This window comes from Arvicanthis niloticus, chromosome 26, assembly GCF_011762505.2.
Source record: "Arvicanthis niloticus isolate mArvNil1 chromosome 26, mArvNil1.pat.X, whole genome shotgun sequence".
NCBI classification, from domain to species: domain Eukaryota; kingdom Metazoa; phylum Chordata; class Mammalia; order Rodentia; family Muridae; genus Arvicanthis; species Arvicanthis niloticus.
Window position 1 is genome coordinate 2,306,989 of NC_133434.1, and position 27,080 is coordinate 2,334,068.

At 42.9% G+C, this 27,080-nt stretch overlaps 1 protein-coding gene across 1 annotated transcript in view; it reads left to right on the top strand.

Moving 5' to 3' along the window:
• The first annotated feature begins 980 nt into the window (after positions 1-980).
• Ets1 (ETS proto-oncogene 1, transcription factor) overlaps positions 981-27,080 on the top strand; it is a 119,083-nt gene continuing 92,983 nt past the window's right edge. The window contains exons 1-2 of the mRNA XM_076924601.1: positions 981-1,115; positions 14,242-14,324. Of these exons, the coding sequence (XP_076780716.1) occupies positions 14,256-14,324 (69 nt within the window). The 5' untranslated portion in view covers positions 981-1,115; positions 14,242-14,255. The remainder of the gene's footprint in view (positions 1,116-14,241; positions 14,325-27,080) is intronic.

Consider the following 27,080-nt stretch of genomic DNA (forward strand, 5'->3'; position numbering starts at 1 on the left):
TTACCTGGAACCATGCTTAAAAGAGATGCTTTATTTATTTTTTTATTTTTGGAACCCCCCAACTTTCATTTTGGCAGTATCCCCTCCGCATACAGTCAGGGAAACATGACAACTATTTAATCCATGCTGGTGAGTGGAGACCAGTGAGATCATCTGATGTGATCTGGGCCAAAATCTTTTTATTTCGCGAAGAAATACACTGTGAAGCTTACTGATGTTACAGATGTGTTTCTCTCGTCTCATGCCCAATGTGAACAACGAACACTTCACATACCAGGTTAATAAAGAGTGAGTGGGTGAGAGGCATCCTGCTGGAGACAGTCCTCTGAGTAGTTTTAAACACACATACCCCCCCACCTCCAGCCCCGCCTCCCGTGATCCATGGCCTAGGCAAACACAATTCCACTGAGAAAGTGAAGCCATGTGGGGCAGAAGTAGTCACATGGTACATCCCATGGAGTTCTCTCTCTCTCTTTCTCTCTCTCTCTCTCTCTCTCTCTCTCTCCCTTTTTCTCTCTCTTTCCCTCCCTTTCTCTCTCTCCCTCCTTCCCTCCCTTTCTCTCTCTCTTTCCCTACCTCCCTTTCTCTCTCTCTCTTTTCCTCCCTCCCTTTCTCTCTCTCTCTTTCCCTCCCTCCCTCCCTCCCTCCCTCCCTCCCTCCCTCCCTCCCTCCCTTTCTCTCTCTCTCTCTCTCTCTCTCTCTCTCTCTCTCTCTCTCTCTCCACACACACACACACACACACACACACACACACACACACACACACCTGCTCACCACTCTTGTGCACTTTGCCCCTGCTCAGTTATATTCAGTTGAAGCATCACTAGAAGGATAAAACTAATCAGGTGTAATTTGGCGCCACAGACTGCACTCCTTTAGATCCCAGTGCCTGCTTGTGACCACTGCCTTGGTGCCAGACGTTGACTGAATACCGCCTCTTCTGGTTCCCTAACTTGACCACACCCCCCATTTCAGAAGGCAGCTCTATTAGGAGTATTATGGTCTCTGCATCCTCTTTAGCCCGGGAGCCGAGGATTCCCGCAGGTAGTAGCTGGAAAGAGCAGCAGACCTTCGTGAAGCTCACTCCACTCCTCACCCGCCTCTCCAACAAATTAGTAAGTGAGGGCTGAGTTTCTGCTGGAAACTTTCTTTCCACTTTTCCTAGCCCCCCTTCAACATTTTATGAATTAAAGGGTAAATTGTGAAACTTTCAGGATACAGCTGTTTCTCTTCTCTTTTTTTTTTTTTTGTATCTTTGCCTATTCATGTATCCCATTGCTTAACAATATTTTTCAAAACTATTTTCTGCTCTCATTAGATAAGCTTAAAAATCAAGACTCTTGTCACCTCCCTCCCAACCCCCAAAGCACACATTGTAGATCCTAGCAAATGACATTTTACAATTCTGAATACCTCTTGCGAATCCTTTCAGAGAAATAAAACTGTAGTTTCCCTTAGAAATTTTCTTCCTTCTTCTTTTTTTTAATCCTTAGTGAAGTCTACTATCTGCTCTGCCCCACCTCTTACCAGCAACTTAATGAATTGCTTTCGTAGAGGGGAAATTGCTACCGGCCAAGACCTTCTGAAAAGCCAGCCTATTGGGTCGTTTCTTCTATGTTGCGACTAAGGTCCTGCAAGAGCCCACCGATTCTTTGTAAGGCTCTGTGGGTCGTTGGTTGTGGGGGTGTCTCCAGGTCAGAGGGGCTTTCTCCCCAAAAGCTGTACTGCTACCCTGGGGAGGCTGGAGTTGGGGGCAGCAATTCCCCTTTGCAAGGGGTAGGGGCTTGTTACTGCAAGGATTCAAAGTTGACTTTTCTGTGAGTGAACTGTGCAAAGATGCTGGATGGCGAGATCATGACATTCCGATGTAAGGTTCTCTTCTGTTTTGTTTTGTTTTCCATCCCAAAGCCGTTTTCCTTCCTACTTTGTATCGCTGTATGGAACTGGGTGGGAAACAACAGGAAATCCAGATCCTGAAACATACCTCTGGACACTTCGTTTGATTTGTAAAATTGCCGACACTTTAACTCTTTCATCAGCTGGGGTCTGGATTGTTTCACCGCCTTTTTTTATCTAGCAAAAAACCTTTTGGTTTGGCAGGCTTGGTCGTTGTGGGGCAGCTGGGTGGCCTCTATGGTTCTCATTTACCTGCTGTCCCGGAACCCAGGCCAGAGAACTGTAAGGGGTTAATTCGTGAGAAGTGCTTTGAAGATGAAAAGGTCTTTTCATGTGTTCGGGCATTGTAGTTATTAATATTAATATTTGAAGCACGCTGCTTTTAATTGTAAATCGACAACTTCTATACTTAGCAGTCAGTAGCGGAATAACAAACATCAGGCATCAGCCGGCAAGCCTCTTCCGTCCTGGATCCACTGCTGGGGACTTGAGGCACACAGTCTTATTACTGAGGGGCTGTTTGCCTCATAGGCACCTTACACCCAGGTGCTAGTTACCAGAGGTGCTGGGTGGTGCTACAGCGGAGTCTGGAGAAATGGGAGTAATCCTGGCACCTGGCAGTCTGTGACCTTGGATTCTCTACAGAGCCAATGCCTCTAATTGCCTATTCAAATTCCCAGGGATGGTGAAGTTCAAAAGCTAAGAGGGCTAGAGCTGAATTTTGGACAGAAGAATGTAGATGAACTTTGGATTCCCTGGGAGGTTGTCTTTGTAACTGAGGAGAGATTATTGAATGAACACTGTGCACTTTATTTCCTTTAAAATCCAGGTGATTCTCTGTGCCCCACCTAGTTTACAAAGAGGAACGTCTATAATTAAGTAGTATAGCGCTTTGTAAAAGAAAAGAGCCAACAGGGCCAGAGTAGTCTGAAGTAATAGTATAAGAAATTGGATATGTGGGTACAGGTTCCTACAGAAGAGCTGGGCTAAGGCGGACAGTGTAGTGAGGACAGAAACTGGGCATAGAGATTTCTGCCTATGGTCCCACACAGCCTCAGTGTGTTGGCAAACTTCTCACCCCTAACTTCAATTCTGCTGAACCTGACGATGTTTTTAATGGACAGTTTCATACATTTCTATGATGAAATGTACTCATTCTTACATCTTCTTTTTCCCCCCTTCTCTTGTTGAAGAGAATACACTTTCTCAAGACCATCACCCCTGTACTTCCATGTCTTCTTTTTATGTGTGGCCTTTGTGACTTTATTTATTGGTGGACAGAGACACAGCCCCCATGACAATGACCCTTTTCTCATTGTGTATTCTAATTCCTCAGCGACATCGCAGAGCAGAAGAGAGGAGTATATGCCAGAAGTTGGGGCTCCCTCCCTCCCTCCCTCTCTCCCTCCCTCCCTCCCTATCTTTCCTCCCTGGTTCTTCTTCACGGGAAACTTAAAGCATTTAGTATCTGAGTGACATTAATATGCGAGGCAGCAATTTAATGACATTTACAACAACTCTTGTTCCTTTAATCCTGGGAAAACTTAGACATGGAGAGCCTCCTTGGTCCCCTTAACTCTACAGAGGGTATAGCCTTACAGCCCCTTTTAACCCGGTTAACTCTTAGAAACTTGTCACCCCCCTAAGAGAGGAGAGCAACTTAACTTTCTGAGTAGTCACTCAGCATGTTCTGAGAGGTGTTCTGCAAGGGGCACTTTATTTAAATCAATAGGGTGAGCTCTTGGTGAGACCTAACCCAAACCAAGAGAGTGTGAGTACTGGGCTCCTGACTTAATACTAGGAAGCCCAAACTCTAAGATACACAGAAGCAGCCTGGATTTTGCTAGGTTTCTGGGAGGATAATGTGGAGAGGGCCTACTTTCTAAAGATGAATTTTTAAGTAATTCATTGCTAAGAAGATACTGACTCTGGAGAAAAACTGCATGTCTGGATCGTCTAAGTGAGTAAACCATCCTGATGTGGTTATGAAGTCCAGATTCTAACTTTGTCCCCAGCCTTGTTTAGTGAGGAGCAAACCAACATATGCATACACATTTTAAATTTTGCATAATTTATTTTAGAAAACAATATGCTGCAGGGAAGAAGGCTGGAAATAAAATGCAAAACAATTTTAATACAGTCTATGAATATTTTCTGAGTTCAAGTGACACAAAACAAAACTGTATCTTGAGCAGAGAGGGGGAGAGGAAAGGATGCTTGAGGTAATATTTTTTCTTCTTAGAGCAGAAGATGGTGAATTTGATGTATCCATAATGTAGATGTGGGTCCAGAAACTCCAGGGAAAACTGGGTCAGCACTTCTTGATCTGAGTAAAGCAGGGGATTTCAAGTACTAATGTCAGGAGTCTACCATTCATGGAAGAAATAAGGTTTGCTTTTTCTTTTTTGCTTCTTATTTAAAAATAATTTTAGGAGCACAAACATTTGCAGAAATATCTCGAAGGCTTTTGAGTATTTTAAAAATCGGGACAAGTCAATCTTTAAAGTCATCTTTTGGTGCTTCTGGGTGAGCCTTAGATGACTCCTATGGGTGTAGCAAGACCCACTATCAGTCTCTTCCTCCCTTGTCCGAAGGTCTCCCTACACTCCTTGCCCTGGAATTCCTGGCCTTGAAGGATCCTGAGAGCCTCAGTTCCTTAAATTTATAAAAGGACAAAGGACTAGCCATATTTCTTGGGGAAAACAGAAGTCTTGGCCATGCTTTGGCATGGGAGACTCAGAGCCTCTCTTGAGCTGTACATGTGTTTTTGGCCAGGTGTGCCAGGGACTTAAGATACACAGAGTTCTGTTCAGCCTTAGGCAGAAGTATTTGCTTCTATTTCCCAGGTGACTCTGCTTCTTAAGTTCCCATCTTAGTAAAAGTTTTCCTAAGTGTAATCTGGTGAGTCCAGTATATTCCTGGGTGAGGTCTTTAGACTTTTAGCCTTGTCCTGACATAGTTGTCTTAGTGGCCTGGTGTTGCTTTGTAACTAGAACTGGGGGATTCAGATTCATGTGCACTTCATTGGGTGGCACTGTCTCAAATCAAAGGCAACAACAGCTATAAAAATTGAAGTCCCAGACAAATATGAACTCTTGCAATGCTTTCCAGAGCAGCCTACTGACTTGACTGTATTATAGCCAGTTGCTATGTGTTAGTCTACAAAAGGCGAATATACATGTACATATATATATATACACATACACCTAATCTGACATATATATATATATATATATATATATATATGCACACATACATGTAAACATACACATACATGTATACATACACATTCTGGCACATATACATATATACATATTCTGATTATATATATACATATATAAACATATACATACATGTATATGTATATATACACACAAATATATATTCTGGCATATATACATATATATGTGCCTGGCATGTATACATACAAATACATGCACATGTGCATATATGCCAGTGTGTGTGTATATGTATATATATATATACACACATGTATATATACACATGTATATACACAGTATATACATATGTATGAATATGTATTCAATTCAGAAATGTACAGTAGTTCCTGGCTTATGTGACTGCAGCTGCAGTCTTTGCAGGAGCTCTGTGGGACCTGTAAGAATATGCTGCTTCTTGGGTGAATGCATATCAATGGTACAGGATGCATAGTATTCACTGAAAACCATGCTGCTGTCTTGTGAAAATTCTATAAGGACATTCAGCTTATGATTATGAAAGGGATTTTTTTTTTTGATGATTTTAATGTCAGTTTTAAGAAAAAGAGGTGAAGATTTAGACCACGGGGTAGATCTCAATGCAGCTCACTTCTCTCCTTTGTCTCTGTCCCTGCCTCTACCTCTGCCCCCCCCCCCCTTTCTCCCTCTTTAGACAAGATCTCACTATGTATTGCTGGGTTGCCTGGAACTCACAGAGATCTATCTGTCTGCCTCTGCATCCTGAGATTAAAGACAAGCACCACCACATCTCATTCTTAAATAGGTAACCTCGGCTACCTGGAGCTGTAAAAATAATACTAATGTAATAGTAACACTAACATCCATCTTTACTACTAACAGTACATGCCAGGTACTGTTGATAAAATAGCCAAATACTTATAATTTGTCCATGCCTCCCCAGCAATCCTCAAAAGGTTAGTATCCTTGTCTTCATTTTATGGCTGAAGAAAACTAAGACTGTGAAGCTAAGAAATTCTAGACAATGAATTGCACACTCAGGAAGGTGAGCCACGCCCACGTACAATCAGCAACTCCGAAGCTCTTCTTGGTACCTCAGCTCTTGGGCCTTGGCTTATTGAAATAAAAAATGAGCTGATTTGATTAATTTTTTTTTTTCCTGAGTCAAAAATTCATTGACTCTGCAAAACCCCTTTTAGTTGCAGAATGCCAGCAAGCTGTTTAGCATTACACTGGGAAACTGGAACCTTAGAATTTGGGCAATAAAACAAATGAAACCCCACCATGAAAATCACAATTAGACATAGTCCCAGAAGTTGCTTGCCAGATTTGAGAGATCCATGTCGGCTGGTGTCTTTTAATTCTGTTTTAGAGGCATACGTTTAAAACGACCCAGTTCCCGTACTTTCTAGGACCTTTCTGTTTTGTTGAGATCTTCTGAGACACAAGGACTCAATATAAATTCTAGATTATAAATGTAGGCCACACCATGGATCGAAAAGAAATTATTTAAGATTCCAGGCTCTTGGAGAATTCCTTTTAGCAGCAAGCATTGTGTGAAAGTTGACATTTTTGTCTTATAATTCTTCTTTGGGTTTGGCTAGGCCAAGGATATGTTTAACCCTGACCTTGAATACATCCGTGGCAGAGAAGAAAGGAATACTTAACATCGTTCTTCCAGATTCTTCTTTTTCATTTCCAGGTCTGAAATATAAAATAATCTTATTCGATTGCCATCGCCTACCTTGGCCACAGGGCTGGATCGCATCCAATGGTCAAGTGTGCTCATCTGTTGCTTTTCATGGTTACACACGGGATTGAAGAACAATACTGTCAGTGCAATGTTCTTATTATCAAGGGCCACCGTTCTTATGACATGCTCCTACATACAAGCTGAGTGACTACGGAGAGTGGATTGCTAGTTTCTGATGTGTTTCAGAGACTACAGTTGTCACTGGCCTAATGGAATGTGGAGGCTATCTGAGCTCAGCAGAACCTTTTTTGTCTGCCGTCGATAATTCATTACGACAGCGGGGCTTCTATCCAGGATGGGATCCAAAAATCATCTATGAAGCTCTCCTTATTTCCTAGCTCCATAGTGGACTAGAGTAAAACCACCATTACAAAATTATTTTTAAATTATATGCTGACTATGTGGCTGGGCGGTAGGGCAGGTGCCTGCAGAGTCCAATGAAGGATCAGATACCTCAGGGATGAGTTATAGGACATTGGGAGGTACCTAGTATGGGTGCTAAGAACTGACCTTAGCCACTCTGTGAGCGGTGTATTAACTCTTAACTACAGAGCCATCTTTCTAGCCCCCTTAACCACTTTTTAAGTCCTCTATAGAAGACATTAGTGAGCAATGTCTCTCTGAAGGGCAAAAGTATATACATTTATAAAGTCATAATGGCATGAGTCCATTTTAGTATTATAAGAAAGATTAGTTATATGCATTCATATAGGTCTCGACAATGCCCAGCTTAGTTAGAAAATTCAGAGGCAGAAGAATAGATGAGTGTGAGTCATTTTGTTTTAGAGAGGGTTAGTGATTGTTTCCAGTACCATGGGGGGGGGAGAGAGAGAGAGAGAGAGAGAGAGAGAGAGAGAGAGAGAGAGAGAGAAAGAGCCCGCTGTCTCTGAGCTTTGTGAAAGAGTAGTTGACTCTTGAAAATGGAGAAGGAGAGGGCGGCACACATAATTCAGAACATTGTCTTTATTGGTCAAAGCCACCATTTAAAGTAGGAAAGGGTAGTCACTATAGTGACTCTGCAATTCTTAATGAAGAAAACGAGGGTCACTCAATCTTGGGTTTGAGGCAAAAAGACTTCCCTCAGCTCTAACCACACACTTTCAGTCTGTCTCTCAATGGTGCTCAACCCTCCCAACCCTGCCACCCTTGAATACAGCTCCTCATGTTATGGTGGCTTCCAACCATAAATTATTTGAGTTGCTACTTTGTAACTGTAATTTTGCTCCTGTTATGATCTGTGTTTTTCAATGGTCTTAGGTCATCCCTGTCATGACATGTAGGTTGAGAACCTCTGCCTCCCCCTACCCCCAGGATGTTCTATTATTTAATATGAGTTCTCTTAAATTTGAGGTTTTAGAAAACTGGCCATGGTAGCTTTCATTGCGCTAACAGTTCAAGAAGATATCTACAAAAAAAAAAAAAAAAAAAAAAAAAAAAAAAAAAAAAAGTAGAGAAATGCCATGGACCCTGTGTGGGAATTAAGATATAATAGAGGAAGACAGATGAAATAGTGTGGTACATTAATTAGACTAGAGATAAGTACAATGTTATCTGTAGTCATATATGTATATCCCAACCTCTTCTCTGTTGTATTTAAGGACCTCACTGTTGCAAGTGGACACCCTCTCCATTAGGTGATGAGATAGTTTTATCCTAAAGAGATCTCCGTCCTTTTGAATATGCTCTGACATGTTCCTTTACCCAGTCAACAAATGCAGGTTGCATGATTGGAATGCACCATTTAAAAAGACATAGTCTCTCTCAGGCAACTTGTGACTCTAGGGGAGATGACAGCAGAGTATCATACTTTGTTGGACTTTAGTGTCGTTCACAAAATGAAAATCAGGTGGCCACGCAGCTCAGGACATATGTGGATGGTATAGTCACACAACCTGTTTCCATCCAAACAGCCAAACATTGAGAATATTCAGGATATCAACTTTGAACATGTACAGACTTATTTTCTTTGTCAATATTAGCTAGTCTGGGGTACATAGGGAAGTCCGGGCCAGCCTGGGCTGTATACAAAAAGACTCCATCTTTAAAAAAAAAAATGGCAATAGCAATATAATGTTGGCTGGGTTTATGTCATGAAACACAGAATATTTGTATGAATTTACAGTCTTAAGAGAGAATAATACTCAGGGACATAGAAAAAATACTTATTGCCTTATGTCAAATATCAATGAAAAAAGCAGAGTATAAAATAGCATATTAAGACTATATCGTGAAGACAAGATTATCTGTGAATAGTAGGATTGCAGGAAATTTTTTTATAACCATTTGAAGCTTTTCTGAATTATTTTCTCCCACATCTAGATATTTATTAGTTGATGAAGAAAATACCAGGACTAAAAAAAGTTGAAACGAACCATCTCATTAAGCAAACACAACGGCGGCAACAGTTGGTTTCTAAATATAAACTAAATATAAACAATGGACAACAAAAGACAAAGTTTAAAGCCCCATTTTCAAAAATCAAACTGTTTGCTGGCATTCAGAAAACTACTTTTAAGTGAAAAGAAGTCACCAATTTCAAGAGTTTGTTTTTTTTTTTTAAAGAGAAAAATAATTTCAGAGTATGAGGGTTTTAAAAACATTTGTAACAAATGCATGCTACTATGTTAAGCATCTGGAGAGAGTGTTCATTTATTTACTTTGAAATAGGAGTTCACTCTGTAGCCCAGGCTGGCCGTGAACTCACTATGTTTCTGCCTCAGTCTTTTTTTGGTGCTAGGATTGTAAGTGCTAGAGGAACTGGGGGAAAAATCAAGAGTGGTTTGCTGGGGTATTTGGCTAAGGGCATAGATTTCATCTAAGAGCTAATCATTTCAAATTTAAAGCCCTTGAAGGATGTCTCATTACCTACAGATGAGATCAAGCAGGACAGAGCTGTGTGGACTGGATTCTGCTCAGATCAAGGCTTATCTCACCAGGGTCCCTATTCTTCTGTTGCTTTGACCTCACACATCCCTGTTGGCTTGCTAATCTTTGCTTTGCTGAGAAGGGTGTGGGGCTGGCAGGTCCTGGCAGAGTTACAAGGCCCTGGACCAGGTGGAACTTGAAGTCGTCATATACTTTACAAAGACAAACACTTTCTAGAAGTGAATAGAAAACTAGTTTTCAAGAGTTATATTGGATATGGGACATATCCATAGGCCAGACTGTTGACTTTTTTTTTTTAAACTGATATCAATATCTTACTTGGTCCTCAAGGTCCAGGATGAAAAAGGTAGAGAGACTCGGGGAAAGAAAGGATGAAGCTGTAGTGTCGGATCTTCCTGGGCCCAGCTGACAGTGCATCGTAGACTTTCTCCTCCTCAACCAAAGGGCCTAACAGGAGCCAAAGACAGTGTGCAGGTTTTCTAACTTAGAAGCTAATCCTCAGCAGGTATTTGCATATCAGTCACGTGGTAAGACTCAGCCGGAACCCAGGGAGGTGAGGTGGAGGGATGCATTAAATCCTGCATGGGGAGCTTGATTTCTAGAGAGGTAGGGCTCGAAAGGGAAAAAAAATGACCCAAGTGCCTGGCGTGCCTGCTTGTATGGTGCAGTGGGAAAAGGTTTGATAGATAAGGCGACTTGAAACTTGAAACTGCCGCGAACTTGGCGAAACAATTTCTGCTTAGATAATGGACTTGGAGCACGCTCATTTCAAGTGATCGTTATCCAGACCTGCAATCTATGCAGAGCCTCCGATTTTGTAAAACAAACGCACTCCCAACTGATCCATCTCTTCCATACATAGTCTTAGGAGGATTGTTTATCCATTCACCCACCCACAGATTTAAAAACATCGAGTTTCTGTCATGCGAAGTGAGAAAGGCAGAGCACCTACCTTCCAGTTAGTTGAGGATGGAGTGGGAGAGATAAATAGGAACAGATGTTGGTAGGACGGTGTGATAACGTGCAAACAATAGGCAGATAAGACGTTGGAGATTTTTGGAGAGGGGTAGCTAGCCCCTGCTGGGGTGAAGAGAGTCAGAGGCGGGGGTGGAGTGGGGGGCGGGAACTGGGGTCTGACATCAGCCTAAAGCCTTCAGGAGACACAGGGCTCCCAGTTCTTGGGGTAAACTAAGGACAGAGGGCATTTCCAAGATCATTTTAACCAAAGTAGGGCAGGGGAGGGAGAAGCTGAGCGGAAGGTTGTGGATCCAGCAGGTCTCTGTGGCCTGTGGACACGCAGGGAGTATAGAAGGTGGGGGATCTGAGGTTAGCAGCCTCGTTTTGGAAGCACCCATTCTGCTTATTGGGCAGTGCTGGTTCCACTCAGGAGAAGGGAACTTAGCTAGGAGTGATTTAGTGTTCCCACATGTTCCCCTCCTTTCTACACGGAGACAGGTCTCAGGGCTGCTTCTCAACTAGAGAGGAAGGCTTAAAATCAGACAGTTGTTTTCTATTTAGGTAATACACATGTGCAAAGCCAAGACAAGATGTTCAGGTCCAGCTGATGTTCAAGTAGTCACGTGGGAGGGAGTTCTTGTTGGCCAAAGCGTCAAGGGGAGAAAGAACACACACACACACACACACACACACACACACACACACACACACCCTTTTGCATCTTCAGAAAGGGTTAGATCTCCAGCAGCTGTTCTATGTCACAATCTGCAAGTTGGAAAAGGGGCAGGTTCTTTTTTTCTTTCTCCAAAAAAATATATATTATAATAATAATAATAAAGCAGCAATCCGTTTCTGTCCCAGAGTTATTTCCTGTGATGAGAGCCCTTGAGATCCCTGGCAACTCCCTCTTTTCAGTTTCCTCCCTGGGCAAAGGGCTTTTCCCCTAGGGAAGTGTCATTCATACTGTGGATCGTTTGGTCCAGCACAGAATGCACCAGATGTTCGGCCAGAGGTTTCCTCCCTCCCTCCATCAACTGGAAGAGAAAACATGTTTCCACTGGACCTTTTTCCAAGTGTGTTGCTATGAAGGGGAGTGTTGTCTGGCTGGCAGACAGAAACTCTTGTTGTCTTTGAGCTGGGCTCCAGCACGACGCTGCCAATTCACAAAGTTCTCTCTCTTGCAGATGTATATGTGAACTGCACATGCAGAAGGGTGAAGGTCCTTTGCTGCTGGGGGAGTCCAAATGATTCATAGGACCATGTGGTTAAACCTCCCTCTTCAAACTTCCACGATTTCCTATTCCCTGTGCCCCACAGACCCAACTGCTGCTTAAGTTTTCTATATTTTTTGGCAAACTACTGATCACAATATGATACAGTTACATGTGAATGAATCTCTCTTCTCCACCGCTGAAGCCATAGACTGTCTTTCTCAGCTTTCTTTTTCTGAGTCTGTTCGAAGCCAAAGGCCAGAAGGTCAGGAATCTGTGTTTTGTTTACTAGTGTGTCTCAAGGGTCCAGCACATTGCTTCATACATAGAAGGAGCAGATTAATTGTTGAAGTAATAAATAGATTTTGAATAAAGCCTGCTGTGTGGTTGTAAGATAGAAGACAGGCCAGTAGGGACCATGGGATCTCTGCTGGGTTTTGGGGGGAAACCAGAAGGTCGAATGGGTCCCAGAAAGTAGCATTCCCATCTGCCTGGACATTTCCAGTATAAAGGTACAAACCATCCTGCAGGACCCTGGGGGCTGGCCAGCTTTTCCTCAGGTACTCTCGTCATGGGAAGCCATTTTCAGGGTAGAGTATTGAATGCAGCTTGGAAGTCTCATCCTTGTGTATATCAGTACATTTTGGGAGTGATTTGTTAAGACCTTTAAACTTAGTTTCCAGATGAAATCAAAACCAAAAATCGGTAACGGAGAGTGCTTCAGAGATGGAGGGGCCCTTGAGCAACTGGATACCATATCTACAACACCTGGTTGGGACGGGCCCCCATGTTGGTCCATGTTGTTTAGATCTAATTTCAAGTCTGTGCTCAGTGTCCAGCTCAAAGTCTGAGTGATGGAGCAGCACAGTAATTTTAGCAAAGTCATTGGACAGGCAATCGGTGGTGCCAATGTTCTTGGATGGCCATTCTTGACCTTTCTTAGGCATTCAACATTACCACTGTGGAGCTCTCACATTTGGTTTCTACACTCTTAGCTTCACTGATAGCAGCAGGAACAAGATGAAGTCTTAACTAGCATAGCCTAGCTACCTAGAAATCTTAGTTAACTGATTTTTAACCATTTTGTTGTTGTTGTTTGTAGTTAATGTTATTTAGACTACATTGTACTTTGAGGAGGAAAGACATGTTAATAAGGTAAAGTACTTCAAAACAAAACCCCACACAGCTGTAGGATACGTTCTGCTTTCAAAGCTCAGATTTCTCACCCAGATGATGCTGCAACTCAGCCGATGAGGCCCTTAGTGAATAGGACTGTGTATTGCCCAGCCTGTTTAACCTATCCTGTGAATACAGCCCTGTGAACCTGGCGATGGATGGCATTGACTGTCAGGCATTACCAACATAGGGAACTGGGACTGCAAATTGAACATAAAACCAATCTCTGTACTTGTTATGTTCTCTTGAAATAGGATGATTGATGCGAATTATACATGGGAATGAAGAGGGAAGGACGGGTGGCAACTGAAGAAGCAAGGGAGGGGGAGCGGGCAGGGGGTGGTGAAAAGTCACTTCCTAACAATAGAGGAATTTGGCCTCTGAACGATAGGCCTAGGAATGTAATCTTCTCAATCACTCAAGAGAGGCATATTTTTATGTGTAGTATTGAATTTATGAAAGTGTGTGAACTTTTGCACTCTGGAGAGCACTCAACGCAACAGAAATGTTTGCTATATCAACGATTTTCTCGGTGACCAGTAGCTTGCTGGAAAATCCCTCTAAGTCAGAACGTTCCAGGAACATTCTTCCCATTCAGACTTCCAACGGAGATAATAGCTTTCAACAAGGACCGTTTTTGAGCCTTTCTCTTGATGTGAGATGAATTTGTCAGTCTGTTTTAGAGACAGTCTGTCTATCTCTGGGCCTGGGGCTGGGGGTTCTTCATGGAAGACTTTTTCCTTTCTTCTTTCTCTAATACAGTCTTTATATATTATTTTACCAATAATTCATTTACTCCATATGGAATTCTTACTGGTGACAGGTCTGGGTGGGGTTGGGGAAATGTAAAGCATGGATAGAAATCTTATTTAAAATGACACACAAGATAGACAGGGTCTTTGCCCTGTAAAAGGTTTAGACCCTGTCACTGTCTGCAGTGTCTGCAGCACACAGACACGATCTGTGGCTAGGGTCTATCCCACCATGTCCCTGGTTTAGGCTATCCACCTTTTTGAATTCTGTTTACTTCTCTGCCTCATAAAGAAGTGAACAGGATGGTTGGTTGCTGGGAAGTCTCCTAGGTCTAAGATTGGATATGTTTGGGGGTTTATGTCCCCATATCCGTGTGCAGTCAGGGTCTCAGCCAATGTTTTCTCCTGTGCAGGTGTGGAGAACAGAATGAGCTACTGTGTGGATCCCACCGTGGGCAGCCCCTCCACATTCTCTGCACCTCATCCTGCAGTGGCGGTGAGTGATGATCTCTTCCCTGCTTCCTTTTCTTACCCACCCAGCCTCTATGCATTTCTTCTTGCCCCTGGAGACATGCAGAAGCCAGGGATTCAGCTTTGGACCTCGTGGAGGAGTTCTATTATGAGTTATCTATGTTTTATGTGAATATAAAATCCAAGAATCATAGACTTGTTGAAGGTTTTTAGTTTTAGAGAGAGTGACTCCTCTTAAGGAGATATCACATGACGTCTAGAGACATAATTGGCTGTCAAATTTTGGGAAGTGCTACAGTCACTTAGTTGGAAGAGGCCAGGTATATAGCTAAGTTTCTACACTGTCCCAACAGCTCCAGAGCAAGAATATACAGCTCTTAAAGTTGGCTATCCTTCAGTCAAGAATGCTGGTCCAGAACAGCCTCACATTTGATGGCAGATCATGCTACATGCCCAGACTGGTCTGAGCTGGCTTGACTTACTTGTAAAACATCACTTTAAAAAGTGAGACGGTGTTTCCATCCCCAAGGGTTCCATTTAGCATATTATCTTAATAGACATCTTTCAAAATCAAGTATTTTCTGGTCCTGAAAGATCACCAGGTAGCTGAGTTTCCACCTTTTGACCTAAAGGTCCTATCAGCACTCTGTGGTCATTTCTACTAGAGGCATCCATGAAACATCATCAGCCACAGTTATAGCTCTGCAGTTCTCAGGTAATGGCTCATTGATGAAGAACTCACGTTCTCTGCCCCAGGGCCAATCTATCATAAGCAGGGCACAGAGTATTCTGGCTTGTAAGGTCAGCTCCTCTAGAGACTGTAATGAAGGATGTGATGTCATAGCCAGGAGGTAAAGAAACAACACTTTTGGAAGCTGTCTGGCTTTTGTGTGGGAGGGGTTTAGCTTCCGGGTACTTACATGGGTGGTGTGTGGGACCCTTTCATATGACCAAGGAAGTGTTCTTTCCTGTTATGCTATTCTGGCTAGGCCGTGTGGGCTTTGGAAGTCCCTCCAGCACTGGCTTATTGGCCCTCTCCTGAGTAATCCTTCTTTGCTCACCACCCTGCTGGCCTACCTGGAGGAGGGCAGGCATGGGAGGGCTAGTCTACTTATAGTTTTAACTAAATATAACCTAGGCTTGGCTATGTTTAGGGTCAGGGTTATGTCAAGGTTCCTCCCGACAAGGAGGAAGTATGGAGGATGCCCAAAAGAATTACCTTATTTGGGGTCCATGTGGACAGGATACTAGGAAGCACCTTATACTGTGAAGAAGGTAGGGGTAATAATTGCCCACTAACCTGTTCTGAGAGCTGCAGGCTTTGGGACACATAGGAATATGCTCGGGGTCAAGGGTGGGTTTCCCAGAGTGCTATTCTACATGGACTGTACTGATACTCAAGAGGTTAAATGAAATCCACGTTCAAAACGTCTTTTATTTAGGGGACATCCCTGTCTGAGGGTAGGGTGATCACATTGAAGAGTCCTCATTCTTTCACCATAGTTCAAACATACCTCTTTTATAAATATGGTGATTGTATTTTCCAAATGAAAAATTCAGAAACTGTCCTACAAAGCTTTAGAAACAAACAAACAAACCAGTGAATGTATCTTATAAAAGAATTCTAGGCTGGCGACATTGTATCCATCTGTTTTTCTCCCAGCCCCAAGTTCCCCAGAATAACAATTCAGACTCAAAATATATTTACAAATACCCAGGCCATATAGCTAGTCTTGTTTTCTGACTTGCTAATAACTTAAAACAACCCATTTATATGAATCTACATTCTGCCACGTGGATGGTTACCTGTGCTCAGATGTCTATCTGATCGCATCATTGCATCTTCCCTGGTGAATCTCTCATGCTGTCACCATCCCAGAATCCTTTCTGCCACTCAGATGTCCCACCTTCTATCCTACCCTTTCCTATAGGCCATAGGTTTTTTTAACTGACAGTTGATGCATCCATTCAGTACACAAGATATTCTCTCTACAGGAGATGGCTCCGTGGGTAGAAACACTTGCTTCAAAAGCCTGATGACCGGAGTTAGGCTTTCAGATCCCATGTAAAGGTGGAAGAAAATCTGACTCCATAAAGTTGTTCTCTGACTTCCTTCAGGCTGCCACACATATCACACATACTTTAAAATATTTCTGAGATTTAAAAACAGTCTTGCCTTTGTCTGAAGGTTACTGTGTTACACAGAGTAAAGCAATATAAAATCAGGGCTACTTCATACAGGTGATCACTGAAGGGTCTGGGAGAAGGAAATGTGTCTGGGTACATACTGCATGTTAGCTTAAGAGGGACCCGAGAGAGGCTGTCAGCCAGTGGCTGGCTCAAGCATCAGTCACATAGTCCTAGACTGTGCTAATGGGACTTGTGTGCCTGCCCCATTGGCTGAATGTTAAATCGGTGGCGCCAAAGAGGAGTAGCATCCCAGCCATCAAGTTCAGCTACTTTGCAAAATAAGTCCCACATGGCAATCCTCACACATGCGCTTTCTCTCTCTCTCTCTCTCTCTCTCTCTCTCTCTCTCTCTCTCTCTCTCTGAGTTTTGTTTCTTTGTTTCAAAGATGGTGGGTGTGTGTGTCTGTGTCTGTGTGTGCGCACTCACACGCACGCACGCGCGTGCATTGGTGTGTGTTTGCATGTAGCTTTATTGAATCCTCTAGAGGTGAAGTCATAGGAAGATGTGAGTCATTTGACTGGGGGTGATGGGAACTGAAACCACGTCTTCTGCAGGAGCCGTGTGTGCTCTTAACTGCTAAACCATCCATCTCTCCAGTCTCTGTCTCAGAGGTATTGAGATGAATTTTGAATTCTGTCAGTCTCTCCAAGATCTAGCAAATCTTCTTTTGTATCTCCCCTCCTCTCCCCTTCCTTTTTCATTCTCTTATAGAGTGCTGATAATTGAGCCTCAAGCATGCTAGCCAGGCAAGAGTTCTACTTCTGAGCAATAAACCTCCAGCCATCTCTATACTTTCTAAAAAAACCCGAGACAGGGTCCCCTTAATCTCTCCATACTAGTTTTGACCTTGTGATCCTCAGCCTCACTCTATTAAATACCTAGAATTACATGTCTCTGCCACCCAGCCTGGCCTTTTTTGTCTATTATATTTTTCCCTTCTGTTATGATTGATTGACTAACAGACCATGTATATGTGTATATGTGTGTGTATGTGTATATGTATATGATGTGTATGTATTTGTATATATGTATATATAAAATTTGTTTCTGTCTTCATATACTCTAGGTAGCAGAAGGAGAAACTACCTTCCTCCAGTCCATTAAGCTGAGGCTTGTGCTCCCAGGCCAGATAGCTTTGGGATGCACCTGGATTATATTCTGGTTTTTTTTTTTTTTCTTTTGCTGCTAAAACAAAACTTTTGAGATTGTGTAATTTATAAACAAATAAGCAAATAAACAAAACAAAACAACAACAACAACACAACATTTTTTAAGGCTCCATTCTAGAGTCGGGTAAGCCTAAAACTCCAGGGCTATATCTAGTGAAGGCCTTCTTGCTGTGTTCTGAAGAGTGTGGAGTCATCTTATGTTAGTGGCAATTTATCAATGTTTGTTGTAGTTTTTCTTTTAGCCCAGCTAGCTCCCAAATAATTGAGACTGGACTATTATATTTATGTAACAAGCTTTAAGGGACAACAACTGAGTAGTATTTTAGTCTTCCAAGATTTCCAGGCTACTTATCAGTCAAAATTCCAGTGTTACTTGCATTTTAGCCCTGATCTGATTCTCTGGGGGTCCAAGTGCTTTCTTGTCTTGTCTTCCAGACTCCTTACCAGTGGCTAGTCCCCACTTCCCCTCTCTCTTTTCTCCCTCCCGTGGCTGGGAGGAAGTCCAGTCCTGTTCTTTACCCTGCTTAGTCATTGGCTGATCAGCCTCTTTATTGACCAGTCAGGAAATAATTGGGAAAGCAATGCACACAACAGTGAAACATCAGATCCTCAGAATAAGGATTGCAACTAGATACTGGGGCCCAGAAACCGGCATTTGAATAATTCACAGCTGATCTTTACATGGTGCACGATAACATTCCATCTACAAGCTTAGGATGTGTGGTTTGAGAAGGAGCTTAGTTCTTCTCATCAGGAACTTAACTTTTACAATCATCAGGAGAGCAGCAGAGTCTTTGTTCGCAGTCAACACCAATGGTTCCACTCTGTGGCTTATCATAACAGTGATTAAATTCTTACTTGGGTTTTAGGGAGTAATTCAAATGATAACCACAAGTTGTGGAACACCACTGTGAAAAGCACATAAGTGTTAGAGGCAGAAAAACCTGCTCTGTTATTCCTTAAGCGGCAAAACTTAGCAAACCATCAGTGCTCTGAACCATGGCATTTCTGCCTACAAAACAGGACAATATAACCTACCGTGAAGATCGTAGTGCTGTTTCTATGGGACACTCTTGTCCAATGCCTTCATGAAGATGAACCTGGTTAATTCCATTGTCCTGCCACTCACTACGTCTTTCCTCTCTATTTTGGGTTCTTAAATTGTGTTAAGAAGATACTTGTTATGGGGGTTGGAGAAGAGGAGATTTTCCACTTGCCTCTACAGGGGTGCTATTAAACAAGATGGGGTTCAGGTGATGACATTCTTGTTAGGAAATCTCCTTGCTTCATGCTCCCTTGAATGAGAAAGGGCCCTCTTGCTACCAGATCAAATTTCTCTTGTCACGGGCTGGTGGTTTGCAGCTCTATTGTGTAACCAGACCTGGTTCTCTTATCTAGAGTAGTTTGGTTTAATTGGGCCTCCTTGGACAGCAACTCTCTTCTAAGCCTTGGCTAATGATAGCCTCTTCATGTCTACCATTCATGCTTCAGGATTCCAGCTCCTGGGTGTGTTCATGGAGCCCATCATGTGCTATTCCTGTGCTGTGTGTTGGGCCACCATGCTTGCTACTGTGAAGTCATAATAGATACTACCCAGGCTCTGTGGGAATCATGTGGAGTTGTAGTTAATGCTTTGTTTAGAAAAGTGGGACCACTCAAAAGAAATTCAGAATCTCAGTAGAGATCAGAAATGATATTCTTTTTGTCTTGTTGCTTTGGTGTGATGGTCGCTCTATACTTACGAAATTATGGAAGTGTAATAGAGTAATTACATGTGTATATGTATGTTTATCTATGTATCTGTCTATCATCTATCTGCCTATGTGTCTGTCCACCTGTCCATCTGCCCATATGTCTGTCTTTCTAACATCTATCTTTCTACCATCTTAGGTAGCTTGATATTTCTGAGCTATTAGGGTCAGCTAGTACAAACTAGATAATTTCAGAGTCGGGCTACAAGTTGAATGTTACAACATCAGAGCACAAAGGCCCCAACTTCATAATACCAGCAAAGCATAGAATGTGACCCTAATCTCTTTTTAAATCTGTTTTTGTTGCTATCGCTAAGTTTATGAGAGTAGGAAACTTATAAATATAAAGTTATTGCCATAGTTCTGAAAGCTAAGACGATTCAAGATCAAGACCTTGATAGGTTCTGGGTCTCGTGAGGTCTCAGTCTTTCCATCCAGGATGGTGCCACATGGTCTTCTAGAATACTCTGATCTAACAGGGGTAAAGGGTGGGAAGGACTGAGCCTACTTTCTCAAGCTATCTTATAAGGGGTCTTAGATAATCTGTGAGGTGCCGCCCTCTGACTTTCTCACCTTCTACCTCTTATGTTATCATATTCGTGAATAAATTTCAAAAACAGGCTTGGGGAAATGGCGGCATATGCCTTTAATCCCAGCACTCAGGAGGCAGAGGAAGGTGAATCTCTGTGAATTCAAGGCCAGCCTGGTCTATAGAGAGAGTTCCAGGACCGCCATGGCTAGACTGTGAAACCCTGTCTTGGAAACAACAACACCACTGTTATCATCAACAACAACGACAAAAGATTGAGGGAACATATTCAATCATAGCAAGCTCTTACTACAGTATTCATTTTGTTTATAGATAGTTGTTTATTATTTTGAAGTAGGGTCTAATATTCACTTTGTAGACTAGACTGGCTTCAAACTCATAAAGATTGGCCTGCCTCTGCCTGCTGAGTGCTAAGATTTAAGATGTGTGCCCTATTCATTTTTTCAAAAAGCTGTTTGGTAGCATATGGAAACTTAAAACCAACTTTTATTCATGCATCTTATTTATGAAAACTTTGCTTCCCCTGACTTAGGAATGAGCCAGAGCTCTGTTGTGTAGACCATTGAGCAGATTGCAAAACTGACTGCCATTTGTCCTGGCTGGCAAGTCCTCCTGACTGGATTCTACACCAAGGCTCTAAGTCAGCATTACCATGTGCCTCACACCATAGGGTCCCTGAAACTGCCATCCCATGGGAGTACCCACACACGTTTATGGGCTTCTGGCTGAGTGAGTGGTAACACAGAGACCCTAGGAATTCAAAACTGACAAATGACATCCATCTCACCTAGGACTTCTCAACAAGACAGTAATGTCTTCAGACTTTCAGGGACTTTTTAATACTCCACCATGCCTACGCTGTTGGTCTGGGTCTCAGATATGAGTGGAGGCCCTATGTTCTTCCCAGTGGTCTGCAAGGAAACCAAAAGCAGCTCCCCATGAAGAACACCATCTCTCTCCCTCAGCCCTCTGTCTTGTTTCTTTTTGTTTCTCAGAAGCCCTTAGAGGGTCAAGCTTGCCCTTTCACCAAGGCCCAAGCCTATCACTTCTCATTGTTTTAAAAAGAATTTCCTGGCCTTGAGTCTAAAATTAAATTGCCCCCTGGGACTTTGCTATTTTGTATGTTCCTGCCTCTCCTGGTGGATATTACCACCCCCTTTCCCCCCTCCTTCCCAGGCACCCCAGGCACCCCCAGGAGAGCTCAGAGGACATTGGCTGTGCCTCCCTTCCCACCCTTCAACAGAACAGGACAAGTGTGCCCACGAATCAGCTCTATGCCCCTGTACCCTTCTGGGGCCAAACAGAGCCTGATAAGAATTCTTTTTTGCTCTACTCAAAGGATGCTATCTGATGTGTTTGGCAGTCAGTGAAAGGAAGAAGGAAGATGCCTTACACAGCATCTTGTAAGACCCAGAGACTTCCTGATCTATTAGAAGTCTGTGGCATGTCTTATGCATTGCAGTATTTTATAATCTTCACCACAGGAGAGCCCAGTTATTGCTCAACCTCAGGAACTGCCTAAGCCCCACTTTGTTCTTCTGAATAGTGGGTTATATGGAAGGAAAACGCCGTTTGAGTGTGGCTTTGGAAAGCACAAGGACACAGTGTGAAGGCTTAATACGTGACGGGGACACTGCCATGAACACACATTATGACTCTGACAACTTTTGGCCCAATAGACTTGCTTTTCTGTCCCAAGAGGCAGTTGATCTAAAGATTGCCAGTTACAAGGTCAGGAGAAGGAATGTGTTCAGGTCAGCAAAATGGAGAGTTTGAGTTGGCAAGGAACTTGCAGATCATCAAGCTATCCTCCTCCGGAAGCAAAAGCTTAGGGAGGTCAAGTGACAGGCCAGAGGTTATACAGCTCTATGGTGGTGGAACGGGACTTACACAGAAGCTTCCTGCTTCATAGGCCTCTGTGTTCCTGGTAGAGTCTATGAGTGTCTGACATTCCCAGAACATAATGCAGTTATCCTAGATGACAAATCACAATGTTCATCCTGCCCAGTGCTGACTCTACTGTAATTCTGGATTGAAAAACATCTTGAAGTATTTACTGCGCCTTCTATGTTTAGGGCTTGAGGCTAAACACTGGGCTTCAGTAGTCAACTGAGGGAAATGCAGTGTGTCTCTACGGACCCAGGGATAAGAGAGGGACGAGGGAGCTAATGGACTAACACCTGCAACCTGAAGGCTGTTTGGCTAGAGGTGGAGAGGTACTGGAAGAACAGCTCACACACTTTCACAGATACACTGGCCCCACATGTTTGTGATTTGGTATTATAAAAATATTGCCCTATTCTTTCTTTTCAATTTTGGAGGACCTCGGGACCTATGAACAAATAGAATGGCTGTGGGTTGTAGCAAGACTAGGAGGGGAGGGGAAATGGTGGCTCTGGAGACACAGCTGCCTGCAGGCGAGATGGAACAGTAGCTGAACCTAGCTCTGATGCATGGAGCAGAGACGGGCACAGACAGGGGGCCTTTCACTGTAAGAAGAGTGGATTGGTCCCCAGAGAAGATGGCCAGTACATTTAGTTCACCCTTCCCACCCTTAGAGCAGAGCAGTGATAAAGTTGTGTCTTTGGTCTACTGAATTCCAGAGTTGTGTAGGTAGAACTTTTAGGTAGCAGGCTCCCGGATGCTCTCCCATAATGCCTCTCTGCAGAGATGCTCACTGAGTTTTTCTTCACAGTAAGGATGATAGAATATGGCAGAGTCTTCAAGGGCTATTATTCTTTGGCTACATGGTCACCATTCTTTCTCAGTGGACACTTAGGAACCACTACTCGTTGTTTAAGCTCTTCTGTTGACCACCACAACCGTATAGGATTACTGCTTTTTTCTTCTATAACATTACCTATTACATCTTTGTTTTATACCCTTATTTCTCCTGTCATCACAGACCTGTGAATCTGAACTGTCTCCCACAGGCTTATATTTTAGAGGCTTGGTTCCCCAGCTTATGTTATGGTTTTGAAAGTCACAGAGCCTTCAGGAGGTGGGGCTTGGATGACACAAGAAGTGACAAAGAATAGCACTAGGACATCCCTATTCCAGCCTATGTTCTTGGTCAGCTTCGATAGTCACCGTGGTGTACTACTGTGCCTCGGACTAAGCTGCTTGACTTAGCCTTCCCTGTCATGGTGGACTTTGGCCTTGTAAAACTTCAAGGCCAAATAAAATTTTCTACCTTTGAGATGTTTCTGTTGGGCATTTTCTTATAGTGGCAAGAAAAACAAAAGATGAAAGAGCCCTATTTTATGGTTTTCCCCTTTGCCTTACCTGCCAGTTTCCTGGAATCTGTGCTCAAACTTGAGTCTTTATGCAAGCAGTTCTTTCTTCACACTTTCCTGTCTTAGAGTCTGTTCTACTGAGTTGCTCTGCCATTCCTCTATCTAAACACAGCCCAAAGCAACACTGTTTTTCCCCTTCCTTACTTATTCCCGAGCTCAGCATTTTCACTGCATAGGAGCCAGCGCTCTGGGTATCTGGGATTTCTTTTTCTCTTTCCTTCCTTCATTCAGGAAATCATATTGATTCTTCCTTTAGAACGCCACACCTCTGTTTCCACCCTCACCCCTGGAATGACTCAAATCTAAGTCTTTCTTCATAGCTGGATTAGGCAAGATTATTGAGGCTTCGTGTGAGGTAGGTACCTGAAGTCCACAATTAATGTGATGACTATCTTAATACAATTTAAAAAATAATAATCAGGTAAACATAATTATGGAAATAAATGTTTAATTTAAATAATTAAAAAATAAAAATGATATCTGGGTCAGTAGTATAGAATTATGGTCTTGCCTTGGCTCCATGTAGCTTGATAGAGTTCTTACTGACTGTCCCACCTCTTTACCTTCTTCTATGTCCAGTCTACCCTACTTAGCACCATCAAGTGGTTCTGTCTAGAATGTATTGGGTTAATAAGTCATATATACAACCTCCATGTTCTGGTGTTTATGTCTTACATCTTGCTTGTACCTCTATTCTGATGATTTGTTTTTATCACATTCATTACAGGGTACCCAAGATAGTGCTTTTCTCTACAGTTTGTCCCCACCAGAGAGAGTCTCCAGCTTTCTCTGACTTGTCTGAACCTCGTTTCATTCCTCCTTCCATAGTTACGTCTGTCTTCGTAACTTTGGGCTCATCTTCTTCTTTACTTTTTGATTTCTTGGCCATTCACCAATGCTCAGTATCAATCAGTCATTAACTCTCCTCTTCGTCTGCCTTTTCTAGAACATCTTCCATGCTACTTTCCGTAGCTGGCCTTTGCTGCTCTGTGAGTTTTTCTTTTTCTCAGCCTTTATCTATCTGATTTCAACCTCTATTACTAGATAGAAGAGAAGATAGAGGAGAGAGAGATTCCTGAATCTAATTTTTGTTTTCTTTGAACATGACTATTAACAAGCCCCAACCAACCCTGCTGAATGACCAACAACCACTGATCCCACCTCTCAGGGTCCTTGCATTTATAGACCCTCTGAAAAGTTCCCAGAATTTCAAACATCACACAATTGCAGAAACTATCAGTAGCTTGAAAAACCACGAGTTTGCTAGATTATGGGGCAAATCATGGTCAGCTGCTGATGTCTGAAGCAGCCCTGAATCCCTATACCTGGGATTTAAATGACTCAAAAACACTGCAACTTTCCTCTTCCCTGGTACTCAATACTGTCACACCCTCCCAATGTAACTTCCGTTTACTTTTCCCCTGGGGAAACAAAGCACACATCTAATCACCCTAGATAGTCATCCCATGATAGACAAAAATACGGATATCACCAAAGTCTAACTTGGTTCAAACAATGAACCTTATTGAATTTACTAACAGAAATATGATATGGGTGAGGGGCTACTTACAGGACCAGAAATGACCCAAAGACATCTGTATCACCAAAGCCTACCTCAGCATGGGTGACAGTTCACAAAAGCTGGGAACCTGGAGCATACTACAAAACCTGTAGGCAGCTCAAAAGGTTGGAGAGTATTCCTTCCAGGTGACACAGTTGGCCCAGTTCCTCTAAACCTCTTCCAGACTGTTTGCCTGGTTTCTGCTTCTTCTAGGCAGTTGTTCTGATCTCAGAGTCTTTGCTGCTCAGTTATGGTCCTATGAGAGGACTCTCAGTTCATATTGCTTACTCTGGCAAGGAGGGGCTTAGTGAATCTGGTCAGTTTCAGGGACTTCCTGAAGCTGTTTTGAGTAGTTTACCTTTCTGCTTTAGGAGGTTCCTGGCAGGATAGAATGTTTCAATCTAGGAAGAAACTGTTATGCAGCTCCTAAGGGCTCATATCTTCCTCCTTCTACATTCTTAGGATCCCACATAATACTTGGCCTAAGTGTACTGTCCATTTGTTCTGTGACTTCACATTGGCATCTTTGTCAAACACATATATGTTATAGACTTAGTTTTTACTGAGTCTTACTCTGAAATACAGGCCAGACTCAAACTAGTCATTCTGCCTCAGCCTCACAAGTGTTAGGAGTACAAATAAGTGCTATCACGCCTCACTTCTAACAGTTTTAAGCAAGCTGGTTTTGAGTCGTGTAGACTCTTGTTGTACAAGTAGAAGAAGCAGTAGCTGGAAATCAAACGGAACTGGGTTAGATTTCTGTCTCCTTTATTCTATGAGCAGAGTGGCCTGTGGCAATTTGCTTTCCTTCTACAAACGTCAGTTTGTTCTTCTGTAAAATGGAGATTAGGGTGCTAGCTTGCTTTAGAGGATGGTGGTGGGGATTCAAAGTGGGCATACTTACAAGGTACCTAGCCTAGCATCCCAGGTGGGACTGGCAGATGTGTGGTGCGTGTCAGTTTCTTTCAGCAATCACTTGGGGATAAGCAAGTGAGAAACCGCCAGATGCTCTTCTTCAGACTGTGACAGGGACAGGAGTACTGCTCAAACTGATGCATCTCTGTTGCAGCCAAGAAAGGAAGGTGCAGGTGATGAGCCTTACTGTGGGGCAGCTTGTTTTAGGTGGTTCCCTTTAAACAATGAGGTGGAAGCTGCACCACCTAGATTTTTGACCTGCTACTACCCTGCTTTTTTTTTTCTCCTCAACTGGGACAGTTTCATAATGAGTGGAAGCTGTTGATGTGGTTCTGTTGAGTAATAAGGTCATTCTTCTGCTCTATGAAATGGCTATTGAGTAGGTTCGTGAAATGTCTAATAAACAGGCAGGTGTTTAGATGACAGAACTGTGAAGGGCTTCTCAGAAGCATCTGCCAGAGAAGATGTTTGTGGTTGATGGTAGACCTACCATATCTCACTCTTAAAAACAGCCCTCTAGCTTGATTGAGGGCAGCCACAGAGAGAGCATATATGAAAAAACAGTTTCCTTTTTTCTTTTTTGGTTGTATGTGTGTGTATGTAGGGGATGTGTGCATGCACGTATGTTGTCTCTTGTGTTGATACATGCATGCGCGTGGAAGCCAGAGACTGGTGCTGGGCAGCTTCCTCCATAACTCTCCACTCTCTGAACCAGAACTTGCCAATCTGCCTGGTTTGGCTGGCCTACTTGAAGGAGGATCTCCTGTCTCTGTCTCCAGGGCTCTGGGACCACAAATGGCCTGTCCAGCTTTTTATGTGGGTTCTAGGGGATCCAAACTCCTGCTGTCTCATGTGTCAGCAAGTGGTTTATCACAGAACCATCTTCTAAGCCCCAAAGTTGCCTCCTCCTCCTCCTCCTCCTCCTCCATCTCCTCCTTCCCTTTACTTTCTTCTAACATTTATTTATTTATTTATTTTATGTGTGTGGTGTAGTGGGTGCCCACATACTCATGCCGAAGCAGGTATGTGGAAGTCAGAGGCCAGTATTCTGCTACTCCCTAGGTCCTCAGGCTTGGTGGCAAGTGCCTTCATTCAGTGAACTATTTCTCTCTCTCTCTCTCTCTCTCTCTCTCTCTCTCTCTCTCTCTCTCATTACTTTCTAAGTTTTTTGAGATTATAATATCATTACAACATTTCTCCCTTCAATTTTCTCCCTCCAAACCCTCTCATATGCCCACATAATCTTTGTTGCTGTCCTTCAGATTCATGGCCCTTTTGCTCATTAATTATATATTCATATTGCATGCATATATATACAATATATCATATATATCATGTATATACGATA